The following is a 16,113-nucleotide window of genomic DNA, read 5'->3' on the forward strand; positions in this document are numbered from 1 at the left end:
TCTTGCCTGCTCTTCCAGGGATAATTACTAGTATAAAACATCTACCTTGCTATTAGGAAAACTACAACTAGGTTTGCTACAGCAAATTAGGCTGTAGTAACTGACCTGAATTCTTACCTACCTAAGCAGAAGGTGAGTTTCTTGGTGAAGTTGCCAATTTAGGGGTGATAGAGGGAGACAGGAGAGAGGAGGAAGGGAAGTGGGAGGTTGCTGCAGTTTGTGAGAACTAAATCTGGATCAACTCATGATCCCTGAAGTTCCTTCTGTTCTAGGAAAAACTTCACTGCTGCTGTTATTACCAAGGAATTTTTTATATTAATAGAAGAAATGGCACGTCTGTTAGTAATGACTAAGCTCTGTTTTACAACTCTAAACAGTATTTATTCCTGACTCTGCAGTACTTTGACAGCAAAAAAGCTTGACACCATATTAAGAAACACTGATTAAATGGAGCTCTAGTGAGAAAATCAGGGCTAGTTCATTCAGCCAGGGTGGATAGAAAGTTAAAAAAGCTTAAATCCTCTCTGTGCAGCAACTAATGCAGCTTAATGTTTTTCTCATCTCAGATACTCCCAAGGCATTGATTGTTAGGTTGGCAACTTTAAATCTCTTTTCTGCAAGTGAGTTGAAATCAATGTATCCCCCTATTAGATCCCATTAAATTAACCCCAAACTGGCCAATTCCAGTCTGGCCAATCTGACATTACTCAAAATCAAATTTGGGAATCATCCTGAGGCGTGGCTGGCATGCAACATGTAACAACACTCTGTGCTGCCTGGAAGAAGAAGCAGAAAACACTTGAAGTGTCTCTTGGGAGCTGTACTGATGAGATAGATGATACCAAGGGTGTTCTACTCACCTGTGGTTTGGCTGGTACTTCCTGCAGCTGAGGAGAACAGATTCAACAGCTCTTGTCCAGTTACTGAAAAGAAGATCCCGAAAAGAAGATCCTTGAATCCCTAACTCCTTGTCTTACAGGTGAACCTTGAGGACACTTGGGAGGCTGTAGCTCCTGAATGTGGGACCTTCCCCTGTGATTAGAAGAAAGCCATGGGGAAAGACAAGAAAGAAGAGGCCATCTTCCTGAGGAAGAAGATCACTTTGCTGCGGGCTTTCTCGCTGCTCATCGGCAGCATGGTTGGCAGTGGCATCTTCATCTCCCCCAAAGGAGTCCTGAAAAACTCTGGCAGCGTGGGCTTCTCCCTGCTCGTCTGGTTTTCCTGTGGGCTTCTCTCCATGTTTGGTGAGTGCTGAGCTTTGGCAGCCCTTGCTGAAGCACCTGGAAAGTGAGGGGAGCCTGCACATTTTTATGTTTAGAAAGTTGGGAGATGAATAAACCCAAAATTTCTGGTTCCTGCTGCAACGCAGGTTTAAGAAGTGGGGGGATGGTCACTAGGAGTTTTTAGTTCAAATTATTTCCCTGGGGTAATGGACAAAGTTCCAGCTCTTATGGTCTGTGAACATCAATTCATGTACAAGTCCAGGGCTGGGGGGGACAGTGACTGCGAGTGGAGACAGCATGGTCTCATCCAGGAGAGCTGGGAGAGAATGAGGGGACTCCTTCTGTAAGGCAGAGAGGAGATGGAGGCACCTAAAAGGGAACCTGAGGGCTGTGCTGTGCTCTTCACAGGCACTGTGAAGAGAGCAGGAAGGGAGAGTCCCAATATGCCCCATGGGACCCCCTTTCTGTCAGAGAGAATGGCTGGAGCAGAATGCCTGGGATGCACCAACCCAGGGTGGGTGTTGGGTGTCTGTAAGAAATGGTGTGGGGATGTCTGCTGCTGCCCCACTTTCTGTGTGTTACTATTGGCTTGATTTCTGTCATTTACTACCAGTCTTTTCTCATAGAGATTGTCTTTTTGATGATAGTTTCATTCTAGTTCTTTTGAAATAATGTAGCTCTTCTAAGTTACAGTGGATAAAACACATGGCTTTTAGTTTCTTTCATTAACTGTAAAAATCACTATCTCAGAAACTCTCTAAAGGTGCTATTAGGACAACTGCAAGTTCTCCCAGCCCAGGAGAGAAATCTGATGCTTATTATAGTGGGTGACTTTAACATTCTTCTTCTGTTGTAGCTTACTAAAAAAAATAATCCACCCAAAAAAACAAAAAACAAGAAATGAGAAATACTCCGTTTGAAAAAAAAAAAAAAAGCAAAGTGAGTGTCACTCACTTTGACACTCTGGCATGTACATGCAAATTTTGAAATTGAGACATTTGATTGTTAATAGGGCAACAAGTTGTTCCTGCTCTTAGCATATGTGTACCAGTATTTCACATTGCAACTGTGAGTGGCTGTTTGGTGAATTATACACTTCTGCTTAAAGAAAAGCTGACAGTATAATGTGGGCATGGTGTTTCTTTTAACCAAGCAGAGCAGTAAATGAGAATGTGTGTGTGTAATGTATGTGTAATCACATAGCCAAGCTCTGCACTTGTAAAGGTTTTTCTCTGTACAGCATCCTTTGATACACTCTCCTGGAAGGGCCTGGGGAGCCTCTTTACCAAGTGATTGCATTTTGTTGCTGGATTTGTCAGGTTGTTCTTCTCCTTTATCAGCTTGATGACCTCCCCTGATCATTTCTCTGACACTTTTTTGGAGTATATTTAAAAGACCTGCTTTCTTTTGTGCTTTTTTTTCTTTCAAGTGGGGTATATATACAAGTCCCATTCCATGAGTTCAGCAACATACTTATAATACATGAATGCTTGAATGCTTAAATACTTGAAGCATTTAAAGGGACCCACTGGAATAAACTAGATGGGCTCTCTGCCTATATTTGATGCTTTGAACAGGAGTTCTGCACGAATTTTCCAACAGGGAGGCAGGAAACATTGAGGTTGTCACCATCCTGCGTGACCTGAATATGCCACGATTGCCGTGGGACTTGGAGGCATGGCCATGTCACCACTGGCTTCAAAGGAGGGAAGGGATTTATGTGAAGAGGCAAGATAAGGACACAAGAATGTGGCCTGGGATCAAAAAACATGATTTAAATGACCACTTCAGCCAGGGCTTGTGGCTGAGCTGCTGTAGTTGCTTTGTAAGCACCATTTCATCAGTCTAACAGTGAGGAGAAGCAAGAATCCAGGGTATCTTTCAAAGGAAACCCATTGTAGCTCTGTGCAGCATTTCTATCACACACTCTTCTTCAGAGCTTCCATGGAAATGTAACATTACCACAAAATAGAGAATTTCTTTCCACCTGACAGGTAAGTCAATTACTTCAAAACTTACTTCAAACCATAGTAGTGCACAAATATAGAGAAAAGTGGTTCTATTAAACCTCTTTTTCTTCCTCTCATTCACTATTTATTTTAAATGGATTTGTTCAATGCCTGAAAAATCACACAGAAAAGGGAAAATCCCTGGGATTATTTACTTGGTGCACTTCTACCTGAACATTTCCAGGTGCCTTGTGTTATGCAGAGCTTGGAACAAGAATCACCAAGTCTGGAGGACATTATATCTACATTTTGGAGACACTAGGGCCTCTGCCAAGCTTCTTATTCCTGTGGGCAGAGTTTTTTGCTATCAGGTAAGAGATTTTATTTGCTTACCTCTTCCTGGATGCAGTGATAATTTAAAATACCAAAAGTTATGGTGCCGGGTAACAGTCCAGGCAGTTTGTAAAGGAAAGAGTTGAATGATTTTTAAAGATTTTTCAGTGATAAAAGGAAGAAGACACAATGTGGAAGTAGTTACAAATGTTGAATGTGTTCTGTACTTGAATAATATATCTTTTCTCCCCTGGCAGCTCCTATCCCCCAAGAGCTGCGGTATATTTCAGAGACTGACAAGAGATGCCAGGTTTATTTCAGATCTTCTGTTTTCAGTGTGAAACTTTTTTGGTTTCTTCAGATTCAGAAAGTGGAGACAACTTCCTGGCGTATCCCCAAGTTAAATAATTTATAAAATTGTGAACTACTTCTTTTTTTAACATTAAAAAGGAAGTCCTCACCTCTCAATAACCTGTATCCTTCATGTAAGCTTAGATGAGGCAGAACATATGAACTACACTTGCATTGCTCAATATGATTAATCTCAACTTGTGCTTTCAAGTTGGAAATTAATTTTGCAGCAAGAGGTTTTTAACCCATGAGAAAAACCTATGAGAAAAACTCGATGGGAATTCACCATCTGCATGGGTGAGAGGATTAAGCCAGGTGGGGAAACTTGCTCCCCTTCCTAAGTTTTGTGCAGTTTTACCTCATGCCATTTTCCAACCATGCTCAGAGCAGTTTGTGCTTTGTTCCCCCCACACTCCCCTCTCCAGGCCTGCCAACAGTGCTGTGGTTTCCCTGGCATTTGGGCGCTACATGCTGGAGCCGTTCTTCGCCCCCTGTGCTGCCCCTGTCCCTGCAGTGAAGCTCGTGTCTCTCCTGGGCTACTGTAAGTACTGACATTTATGGGATTGTCCATCCTGGCCTCTCTACCCTAGACTAGGAGCACTCAGAGGTGTTATTTCCTGGACAGCTGTGGGATAAGGGTCCTGTCTTACCTCCTCAGCTAACTAAAATGTTCCGATTCAAGGTGATGGTGTTGGGCCACTATATTCTCTAGGAAGTGGAATGGGCCTCCCTGTTGACCAGCTGGAGCCCTAGGGTAGGGGGATTCTGCCAGGTGCGGGAGAAGAAACTCTCCATGTGTAATTGTGCAAAAGCCACAGGAGTTGTGGGTATAAGGCTTGAGGTTTTGGACTCCTCTCCTGGTGCATCCAGCTTGTGAAGCTCTCTTGCCTGCTCCAGACTGGTGTGGACTGGCACAGGGAGTGCTGTGAAGTGAGCTGCTGACATGTCCCACACCTTTCCCCCAGGCAGGTGTGGATCACCCAGCAGCAACCAGGTTCCTGCTCCCTTTTAGGAGTGTAAGTCAGCTCCCTCTTTAAACACTGTATGCTGCACCAATGTTTCCTGACATCTCTCATCCCAGGCATCCTCTCTAAGGCATAAAGATGCAACCTTCCCTCAGCATCCCTAGGGCAGGGAGAGGTGCTGTATTTTTTCCTGTGTGTGTTGAGCTCAGGCTGCAGCTGTAGCAGTGGTGTTTCCTCTCCAGACACGGTCCTGACCCTCAATTCCTGGAGCGTCACCTGGAGCGCACGGCTGCAGACAGCTCTCTCCGTCATCAAACTCCTGGCCCTTGCACTCATCATCGTGCCAGGGATGATGCTGCTGGCCCAGGGTAGGTGTTGCTGCTCCTATGGCTGAGGAGGGTGCTTGATGTGCCCCCTGTCATGGCTTTTATCAGTGCCAAGTGACAAGTGTGGTGCTCACTCAGCTGGCAGGAGCTTTCTCTGTCCATGTGCCAATGTGAATTAGCTGGGAGCTGAGACCGGCACAGCTGGCACAAGCTGCATCATTGCACTGGGCTGATGCACCTGGCTGGAGGGTGCTTTCTCCAAAATTTAGTGGGTCTTAGTGCCAGAGGATATGTGAGCCTACCCAGGTCACCCTAACCTTCCTCTGGAGTTAGACTTGCCTATTTCCAGAATAGCTCAAAATCTTTTTCCAAAGCAGCACATATTAAATGGACATTTGGGATATGTGACAGCATCCCCTGTGTCGATCACAGCTGTATAATGAGTTACCAGCCCTCAGCTGGGCCCTGGTAATGGCATCTCTAACCCTTCTGTGGCACAAGCTAATGTTTTTTACCTCCAGATTGAGATGGGTGGTAATTCAGTGAATTTACAATGAACTTGGTACAGGATTTCATGCCCGTATGCAGAGTGGGGGAGAAAAACCCTACCAGTAGGATCTTCTGTGAACCATACAAGAGTATTGGCTTTAATCCAAGCCTCAGTTTATAGAAAAGCCCAAGGCATTCCCACTCAAGGGATGAAGCCTGCTCCCTCTTCATGCTATTACCTTCTTCTGCAGAGAAAACACCACAGGCAATGGGCTCCGTGTTCATGTTTCTTTCTGATGTCTTTGAACATGCAAAGCTCCTTTGAACATGCAAAGCTCCCCTTGGGCTGGCTTCTGAACTAAAGGACTGCCCTGCAGCTAGGAATCCCCAGCCATTATTGTTAGGAATGCCTTCAAATGACAATCTGGAGCCCTGGCACCCATCCTCTGGTGGGGAGGATAAATGCAGGTGACATCTGGAGGGAGAATTCACCAAGAGACTCCAGTATGACAGGTTGTATTTAATGTGACTCACGGGGGACTGTAAATTGCTCATTAATGCATTGAAGGCAATAAATCCTTTTCATGCACCATCACTTACCAGCCATCATTTTGGAACATAAAAAAAGTACCCCAATAGACCCACTCCTATATTTTGGGTTAGTTTTCTTCAAACCTATTTTCAAATTGACTTCCTTTTTTGTTTTTGTGCTTAAAAACCAGTTTTGCACTTTTAAATATTTTTGCCTGATTCCTATGCCTTGTGCTGCCTTTTTTTTATTGCAATTCTGTCCTTTCCTTTGCCATTACCTTCTCTTTGGCTCAGGCTTATGTTAGAGACTTGCTGGGCCAGCGTTTCAAACCCATGTGCCCAAATCTCATCACTGAACTCCTTGCAGAAGCACCTCCACAGAAGTGGCCTGACTTTCTCCATGTGCTCCATGCCATGTCACACCTCGCCTGGTAAAGCCCCACTAGGAAAGCTTCTCACCTCTTAAAGAGAGTTTGTTATGAAAATTGAACATAGATGTGGTAACAAACCTGGGGTTACCTGGATTTGAAAATGTTGGGAATGCAATTCTTTTTGACTATGTTTGAATGAGAGGCCATTCAGAACTGCTCTCTTCCCTAAATCCTTTTGTTTTGATTTAGAGAAAATCTTGACTTTGATTTTTTTTTTGTTAAGTTTTGCTTTGTTGTTTCAAGCAGAGAACTTGAAGGAAAATTAGGGGAGTTGGTAAATATCTGAGACACCTTTACTTTGGACATGTTATCTGCTTTGCCCTCTGTCCTTTCCTGTGGGTGAGTGGTGGTGGGTCAGACTGGCAGGTGTTGCTCCCATCCCCTCCTCCAGCCTGGTTCCCATGCTCTGGCCAGCACAGGGCTGGGGTCAGTGCTCCAGCAGCAGGAACAGGAGGGAGCACAGTGAGAGCTGAGTTAGCTGCCTCGCTGGCTGCACCACATCAAAGGGGAGTGTGTCTCCAGCTGCTGAGGGGGCTGGGGACTGAACATGGGGGTCAATCCAACAACTTAATTTTGGGACTGAAGGAAGGAAAGGACAGCATGGATCTGCTCATCTCCATGATCTCCTGTTCCCACATCAGGGTCTGTTGGAAACAGCTAGCTATTGTTGTTGCCCCTCCTGAAATGCCTACCCTAGCTGGACAAGGGATAGATTTTTTTTTTGCTTTTTAATGTCACTGTAGGAAAGTAAACATATCAGCAACAACACTGAAGTTAAAGCAATGAAATGAATTTGAATACCCTTCTCCAAGGAAATCACAAACACTCTTCCCAGGTCTGGGCAAGAGGTACAAGGGATGTTATCCAACAGGGAAGGAAGCCTGTCTCTGCGTTTTCCTGCTCTGTCTCCGTTGTTTATCTCCTCTGCAGGCCACACCGAGAACTTCCAGGATGCTTTTGACAGGCAGTCGCTGGTTCTGGATAAGCTCCCCCTGGCTTTCTATGCAGGCATGTTCGCATACTCCGGCTGGTAGGTGCGATGGGAGGGCACGTCCCGGGCAGCACGCAGGTGCCCTCAGCGTGACTCAGACTCTCACCCTGTCTCTTCCCATCGTGCAGGTTTCAGACTGGCTTTGTGCGCGAAGAGTTGGTCAAACCTGAACGGTAAGGCTGGGAGGAAGCTGTCCTGGGTTACCAGCCTCGGGGCTCCCACACCTTTCCCAAGTGCAGTGCAGGAGGAATAAGTTTGTGGGTTCACCTGACTGCAATCAATTGTACCACCAGATAAAATCTGCAGTAATACTGTGCATAACAAGGGATAGCAGCTTGTTCTTTGTGTGTGTGTGTTCCCCTTCCTTGCAGAAATATCCCCCTGGCTGTCATCGTGTCTGTGATCACAGTAATTGTGGGATACATGCTCACCAACGTCTCCTATTACACAGTCCTGGGAACAGAAGATGTTCTGGCTTCTCCTGCTGTGGCTGTGGTGAGTTGTTATTGCTATTGTTATCTCCCCAGTGTGGCCAGCTTGTGCTGTGGTCATGGCAAGCATTTCAGAGATGATTTTCCTATAAAATGCTTTATTGCTTTGTAATTTCTCTGGAATACTGGGCAACAGTAAATTCTTCTTGTTGTGGTGCCTAAAAGATAATGAAAAGTAACCTGCAGATGACAGTAGAAAAGGTGAAATTTATGACTTCTATATTACTCCTTCAATGGAAGAAATCTCCTTTTTTTGACCCTGATGTCACCTAGAGATCACCACATATTCCCTAAAGTCATGTTTGCTCTTTCTCCAGAGCTTTGTGCAGCGAGCCTTCAAAAGCCTGATCTCCGTGGTCCCTGTCCTTGTCGCACTGTCCTGCTTTGGAACCATGAATGGAGGAATCTTCACGTTTTCAAGGTCACATCCCTAAGGGTCTATTATGCTTTTGGCTCACTGAATCAGAGGGAAGCATCACCAACCTATGCAACTACCCATCCACACAGTGGCATTTTAGCCACTCTTGTGAGAAAAATAAGGCTTTTGACTCCCAGGTTGTCAGCTACAGGATGGTCCCTTTTGGCTAAGAGACTACCTTTTCTATTTCTTACCAGGTCCAGACCTTGGTACCCAGCACCGGTCACAAACAAAGATTTTTATCTTCTCCCCTACCCTTCAGTTTAAATCCCCAGTTTTAAAGTGAAATGTCAGTGTTTCTGGTGAACTAAAGGCTTTGTTGATGTTGGCAGCTGTTCAGTGAGACTGAGTCTTCTTCCACTCGGTTCACCCAGCTGTGCTGCTGGGGGGCATAGGGTCCCTCTGTTGGGAGGCTCTCTAGGCAAACTCTCCCTTGAGAACTTTGCTTTGAAGTCAGTGAAATGTCATTGGGATGGGCTATTCCTAAAGCAATAGTCAAGGTTCAAGAAGTCTTGTTATAGCAGTAAGAAAATCTTTGTCCCATGGAAAATAAACTTGCCAGCTTCACCGTCTGCCACACTCCATGTCCTTATGGGAGCCTTGAAATTGGAGAGGAGGGCAGGCCTTATGAGCAACATACTTAGGTTGTGCTGGTCCTGTGGAGCTGAGCAAACTCTCTGCAGTGGGTTTTGCTTCACAGCTTTGATTGCAAAGGGAAAAATCAGTTGAGCTGAAAGGAATGTCTCATAGCCTGAAAGTGAATGAATTATCTGATCCACTACTCTGAAGTCCGATATTAAATACAGGTGTGGACGATCCTTCCCATTAGCTGCTCCAGATAGTGGTTTTCTTTGAGGATGAGAAGTCTCTGGACAACACAGAGGTTCTCAGTGTCCCCTACTGACCTTCTCTCCCCCATCCTGGCATCATTAACATAATCACTGCAGAAAGCCCATATAAACACTGCTAGGGCCTCCCTGGCTGCCTGCCAGCCACACCCCTGCAAAGCCACAGAGACAGCAATAAAACCAGTTGTACACTTGTGCCCCAGCTGCTTGGGGCCCTGCTTCAGCCCAGCTGATGCTCTGGCATGGTTTGTTTGAGGATATTAAATTTCTAAAATTGGATGTGATTGTCTTCTCCCTAATTGCTCTCTCACGAGTCAAAGGAGGGATGCAAACAAGGAACTCTCTGCTCTCATTTTGTAGCTGTTCTTGTGTGTAGCTGGTCTCTTGGCAGTATGACAAACTGTATTTTCCAACATCTGACCAGAGGATTGGAAATAATCTGTCATTTGAGGAGATTGCACTTTATTTTTTCTATATATGTACATATATGAATATAGGCTTCAAAGCTGACAATCCCCTTTCATAAACTCACCAGTTTCTCTTATAAAGAATTGAAGTTTGTGACCCCCTCCACTTCCTTTTCACTGGAAAGATTAATTCCTTTTTGGATGGCAAGAGACTTTCTTACTCCTGTTTCCAGTCTTGAGTTCATTCTTGGTCACTTTGGATTGCCCCAAGGTCTCTGCAGATGAGCACCCAAGGAGACACTGCCAGTGGTTCTGATGGAGGGCTCTGAACTGCACTGAACTGGTCTTGGCAGAGCTGTGGGAACTCAGCCTTGGTTTTCTTCCCAATGCCCCCAAAGTGGAGCTCTGAGCAACTTGGTCTAGTGGAAGCTGTCCCTGTCCATGGCGGGGGGGGGGAGGTTCCAACCTAACCCAAACTTTCTCTGAAAGTGCAGCTAGAGGCAAAACTGTGGCCTTGAATAGCAGCAGACTTGTGCTGGGGAAGGGAGCAGATGCCTTGATGCCTCAGGTCAGTCCAGTGACTCATCTCATTTCTAATGTGGATGTAGAATGTTAATGTACAGGGCTCCCTGTCTTTTCCTAGGACTCTGTTTGTGGCTTCCAGGGAAGGGCAGTGGCCTCCTCTCTTCTCCATGATCCACATTCGAAGGCATACCCCCCTTCCTGCTGTCATGTTAATGGTAAGGAGATCTGGCTGTGTGTGACACGCTCTGTTCTTTTGCTCTCTTGGCTTTCTTGCAAGGACTGGATAAACTGAGGAGTTTTAGAGGGTGTTGGGACATTAAATTTCTCCCTGAAAAATAAAGAAGGCAGGATACAGGAAATGGCTGCAAAGTATTAAATCCCCTTGAGCCAGCAGTGGTATCCAAATGTACAACCTTGAAGTCCCTGCTTTATAACATTACACACCTTTTTAAAAAGTACAGTCCCTACCATCTGCCACAGGTGCTGCTTGATATTGCCCTATGAAAATAGCTCTGCCAGGCTTTGGCTATCTGGAAATTTAAAATTCCCAGGTGTGGTGGAAATGCAGAGAATGAGCATTTGTAGAGATGGTCTGGTCTTGTGTTTTGGTTTCTTCAGGGTTTTTTTTTGTGGCAATGGTCTAGCTCCATCCCAGCTGTACTGTAGCACCTGTTGCAGCTTGGCTGAGCTGCTAAAACCTTAGCAGATGTCATTGTAGATAGCCTGTGTACCAGCAGTACAGGCTTTTGGATCATGCATGTTTTAATTGCCCTGGCTTGGACATGAAGCATCGAAGATGCTGCTGATCTTGGAATGATCACTCTTTTCTGCAGCACTACAGATGAGTGCCTTTAATCTTTTGCCTTCAGCCTGTGACACTATTTTGTAAAGTTCTCTGACCTCCAAAATGCTGGGGCTGTGAAGTAGCTGCAGGGGGGTTGGAGGAGGTGATCCATGGCTGTAATGACTGCATTTCATGTCCAAAACACTCAGTTCCCTTTGGTCACTGCCATGGTGTGCATTGGAGACATCTACCACCTACTGAACTTCTTCAGCTTTTCCCGATGGCTGTTCATAGGATTGGCCACCCTGGGGCTCATCGTCCATCGCTGCCGTCACCCGGAGCTGCACAGCCCCTTCCAGGTAACGCACAGCACGGACCTGGCAGCCAGGAACCTGCAGCCCTGCCATCCCTCTCCTTGATTTGCTTATAATTACAGCATCACATGGCCATGGTTGCCTTTAGGCTCCAAGGGGTTTCAGTCTCTGATGCTTGGTAATGTCTGTGGGGAGCTCCTGAAAGTGGTTGGTGTGCCCAAACAGCCAGATGTGATAAATCCTATAAAGCTAGTTCTACATGGGCTCACCAGATGCATCTGTCAGAATACTGCTTGCTACAAGGGACAAAGTTTCAGGCTAGGAACTGGGAGAAGTACAGAGAGAAGTTCTCTGGCTTATCTCTTGGGGCCTACAAGAAGGGATTCTTGCCTGGATGTTATTTCAGTGGCAGATAAGTCTCAGCTCTAGCTGAGAAGCAGGAAGGTGTCAGGCTTGGGGGGAAAGGAGCATGGGTGGAGGGGTCCTGGGAGCAAACCTGACTTGGGGAGGAATCATCTGCTGGTGTAGAAATACTGTCTCATGTAAAGCAGTGGGTCACTCCTGTGGCCTTTCTCACTCCGCTGGGTGCTGGGATCCCCCCTCATGTCAGCAGGGGATGCTGGGCACCTTTCCCACTGCCGGAAAATGTGCAGAAGGCATTGGGTTGGGGCGGTGCTTGAGGCGGGTGCAGTTTGCTCCTGATCTGGTCGCCCCTGCGTGGTACCTGCTGGCAGCAGCTCCCGGGAACAGAGAGGACCTCTGGGGCTGTGGGCACTGGGCAGTGAGGAGCTCGGGGGACAGAAACGCCTCCTGCAGCTCGCAGGGGTCCTCTCTGAGCTGGGTTGCATCCTCCTGCAAAGTTTGGGGTCATTTTTCTTCTCGGTCTTTGCATTCAGCAGAGACCTTGAGGCTTCCCAGTTTGTTGGTTGGCTGCACTTGCATACTCCCCCAGAACCAAACGGAATAAGTTTAGTTTAGTTTTTCTTTCAAACCAATCTTCTGAGGGGAGATTTATTAGTGGCTGGCACTGCTGATGGTTTCAGATGCTGAGATTTTGCCCTGGTTTTCAGACTCCTAGCGGCTCCTAAATGCTGATTAAACGAGGGTGGGAAACACTGGCCCTCTGGTCAGCTCGGCTGGTTTCCCCCGCCTTTTCCCTGGTTTTCATCAGCTCTGTGCAAGGGCTGCGCGCAGGTGGCGCGGGCCCGTGCTGCGCTCTAGTGGCCGCCCGCGGGCTGTCGCCTGCCGCTGCCCGGGGGACAGCAAAGCGTGGCACGCGTGTGACAGCGCTGGTACTCGCTCTCTCTGTAGCATTCTGAGTTAAAAACGGTGGGAAAACACCCGAAAGAGGAGGGAGCAGTCCGCTCGCACACCTCTCAAGCAGATGTGCAGCGTGTGTGCATGTCGGAGTGGCTGGCAGAGGATGCTCTGGCTGGAAAGACAAGAGTACCTAAGTTTGATGGCTGGATGGCTGCCATACCTAGAGCAACTGTTCTCTTCCAACTTGGCATGTTGAGTATCCAAAATACAATCTTTATTACTGGTAAAGATTGTCACCTTATATGAGAGCAGCTCCTTCATTCCACCAGCCATGGCAAGGAGTTGCTTGGCAGAGTTTGGATCCAGAGACAGAAGGAGTGTTTCACAGTTTTATTATTTATTGCAGTCTTCCTATTTGCTCTCCAAATAACCCAGATGAATTGGCTCATCCAATAAGGTACAGCTGAAGTGCTGAGTGCTGCTTTTATTTTCACCATGGTGTCACTGAAGCTGAAATTCTTGGTGCAGGTACTACAGAGATAGGGATAGGCAGTCTGGTTTGTCTTGGTTTAATCAGCATAAGTCTCAGGCAAACTGGAGGCAGTCAACATGAGTCATGGGTTTATAAGCAAAGATCAGTTTGATTCAAAGTGTCACTTCTTTCTTGGCTTCAGATATTCCCTCAGTGGTTGCCTTAGGGGGCACGCAGGTATGTGTGTGCCTGGGCATGCACAGGTGCAGGACATTCACAGAGCTGTGGGCTGTAGGCAGCTTCTCCCCCTGCTTGGCTTCCAGTTGCAAGTGAGGTTTTGATTTTGGTGCACATGAATATAGGAGGCATGCACCTCACAGGGCATACTGGGCTCTGAAGCTGATGCAGTTTTTTGCAGTCTGACAGTACAGAAGCATTCTGCAGGACAGGATATGATTATTCTAATTTTCTTTAGGCGGAGAAATGGATAGAGCGTGTGCTGGCATGAACAGAGTCTGATCGGCTACGGCCACCAGTTTTCCCTGATAGTCTCCTGTGCTCTTTTCCTCAGGTTCCCTTGTTTGTTCCTGTCTCTTTTACCATCATCTGCCTCTTCACAGTGGCAATGTCTTTCTACTCAGACCCTGTGAACATCAGCATTGGATGCACCATAGTTCTGAGTGGTTTTCCAGTCTACTACCTCATCATTCACAGGCAGATGTCCGATCGCTGCCGCAACCTGTTTTGTAAGTATGCATTTCACTTTCAGTATTGTGGACCTAAACGTGCCCAAGGGTCAGGGTGCTGGTTTGTTGCCAGGGCTCACCTCTGATGCAAATTGCTCCTTGACCAACAGACCTCATGAAACCTAAATCATGACTGCTGGCATCACTCTGGTGTCTTTCCCACAGGCACAGCCTCCACAGGCAAATTTGTTTTAACAAAGACAAGGCTGAGGTCTACCAACAGGGGGAACAGAGAGGGTCGCTTTCCCACCCCAGCCCTAGTACCTACTAAACTTTATCATGTCTTTGGGATCACCAGCTCTGGGTGAAATTTGTCTGACATGGAGCAGAAAGACAAAAAGTTAGGATGGAGGGGCTACAGGTAGATGCTGTAACCCCATGCACAAACTTGCTTGCTGAAAGGTTGGGGAGAGGACTGCTAGGAGAAGAGTACTGCCAGAGGTCTGTGTGCTTGGTGAAGAGGCCAGGATGGTTTGGGTACAAATGTAGCCATGGAAATGAAGTACATCTCCACTCCAGGCAGTGTGTAGTACAGATTTCCTTTGGATGTAGGCATGGTGGCAGAAGGGTTTTTTTCAGAAATGAGAGCCCGGGTTTGAGTTTAAATTGTTGTTTCTGTTCCAAGTCTTATTTTCTTTTGATTTGATGTTGGATGGAGATGCATCACTAACCACTCAATAGAAGACAACATGTAGCAAGAAAGGAAACAGATACAGTGATCTGCCAACATAAAGTGCTCCAGCCATCAGTGCTGATGCTCTGATTTTCAGCCATGTCTCAGGATTGCCTCTGCACTAAGCTTCCTTCCTTTTTTTCCCACCTTTTCAGATTATCTTACACACAAACTACAGTTACTGCTGGAAGTTGTCCAACAAGAAATCAAGACTTACTGAGAAAACCATGAAAACCCACAGAAGACAATAAAAATCTACTTACACCATTTTTGACACCTTTGATCCTACCAAAAGCAGTCCATGCTTTTATTCTTTTCAGTCAGTGCAACTGAGGATGACTGAGCCAAAACCTTGTTGCAAGTGTTCCTAAGCTTGCCAACTGGGATCTGTTCCTGCCCTTTTATTTTTTTCAGAAGAGCAAACTAGTTCTCTGAAATGAGCTTGCTTTGCCTGCAGAGTGTCTTTGAAACCAAGATCCTAATTTTGCAGCCTAGCCCAATCCTGAGAAAAATTGTGTGTGTGTGTGTGTGTGTGTGTGTGTGTGTGTGTGTACAGAGACAGTATTTTGTTTTCCTGGCTTGGCAAACAGAGGAAGTGGGCATGTTGCAGAACTTAGAATCCAATACATGGAAGCCAAATGCAAGTTTCAAACAGAACCACTACAGCAGTCTTGTTGGGGAGAGCTAATGAGAGATAAGGCAGATGAACTGGAAAGGGGAATACAGGGGGACAAAATTTTGTCCACCAGAAACTGCAGATTGAGATAATGAGAAGATATTTGAAATTCAAGTACTAACAAAGTAAAGTCAGAATGTTTTGCTTTGATTTTTGTATAAGCAGAATGAGTTTTTTAGCCTTGAAATAATCTTTCAACTTGTAATTTCAGAAAACTAAAATTCAATTTTTAAATGTGCAAATGCATTTTTAAAATCATCAGTTTAATGTCAACTAGAATATGGCAGGAGAGAACCTGGTCCCTCCCCCAGCTTCCCAGACCCACTCCTTACCAGTGAAGTTGAAAACTCAGAATTTGGCCTAGCTCCAGTGAAATACAATTCCTCCTTTAATTGGACAGGACCACTGATGAGACTTGGGCAGATTCCTGAATAAATGCATCTTCTGGTGCTGTAAGAAGACATGAGTGACTTCACATCCAGGCTTTAACTTGCGCATGACTTGCTGATTTAATCCATAAATGCTCATTTGAACTAATGGCATAAGAAAGCTTTCCGTTATTGGATTACTTTGGTTTACATTATTACATTATTAATGTGGCAATGTTATGTCCAGATAATACAGCAATTACCTATTTACAATCACGTAATTGTTAATTGGTTCCTAAAAGATGGGAAGTAGCATGCTGAGGCTCCTCTAATGACTGCTGGAAAGAGGAACAGCAGAATGTGGAGCATTTTTAAATCCTTTGTATCTAACATTTATGTACTTAAAATAAAAACAAAGTACCATTTATAAATCCAATGTAACCTACTAAAACATGTAAAATTTTGGAACTAAAGTTGGGTTGTTTTCAAAACAATTGAGAATTATTATTCTTGTAGTGATTACTTCCTGTTCCTGTGCTGAA

General features: G+C 45.6%; 1 protein-coding gene across 2 annotated transcripts; it reads left to right on the plus strand.

Annotated features, from left to right (window-relative positions):
- The first annotated feature begins 251 nt into the window (after positions 1-251).
- LOC136556957 (cystine/glutamate transporter-like) lies at positions 252-16,065 on the plus strand. Of its 2 annotated transcripts, none has more exons than XR_010783718.1 (12): positions 252-1,244; positions 3,417-3,543; positions 4,282-4,397; positions 5,064-5,189; positions 7,529-7,628; positions 7,718-7,762; positions 7,961-8,084; positions 8,398-8,501; positions 10,397-10,493; positions 11,357-11,421; positions 13,680-13,854; positions 14,683-16,065. XR_010783718.1 is itself a non-coding variant. In XM_066550410.1 (12 exons), the coding sequence occupies exons 1-12, from the start codon at positions 1,052-1,054 to the stop codon at positions 14,745-14,747; spliced, it is 1,422 nt and encodes a 473-aa protein (XP_066406507.1). In that variant the 5' UTR covers positions 252-1,051; the 3' UTR covers positions 14,748-16,065. The 2 variants fall into 2 exon arrangements, 1 of the variants encoding a protein (XP_066406507.1); XM_066550410.1 differs by having other exon boundaries at positions 11,272-11,421.
- Positions 16,066-16,113: the final 48 nt, after the last annotated feature.

This window comes from Molothrus aeneus, chromosome 5, assembly GCF_037042795.1.
Source record: "Molothrus aeneus isolate 106 chromosome 5, BPBGC_Maene_1.0, whole genome shotgun sequence".
In the NCBI taxonomy this organism is placed as follows: Eukaryota; Metazoa; Chordata; class Aves; order Passeriformes; family Icteridae; genus Molothrus; species Molothrus aeneus.

Coding starts and splice junctions, on each gene's coding strand:
- LOC136556957 (XM_066550410.1), top strand. CDS start 1,052: ATGGGGAAAGACAAGAAAGAAGAGGCCATCTTCCTGAGGAAGAAGATC. Junction 7,763..7,960: donor GAGTTGGTCAAACCTGAACG/GTAAGGCTGGGA, acceptor CCTTCCTTGCAG/AAATATCCCCCTGGCTGTCA. Junction 8,085..8,397: donor CTTCTCCTGCTGTGGCTGTG/GTGAGTTGTTAT, acceptor CTCTTTCTCCAG/AGCTTTGTGCAGCGAGCCTT.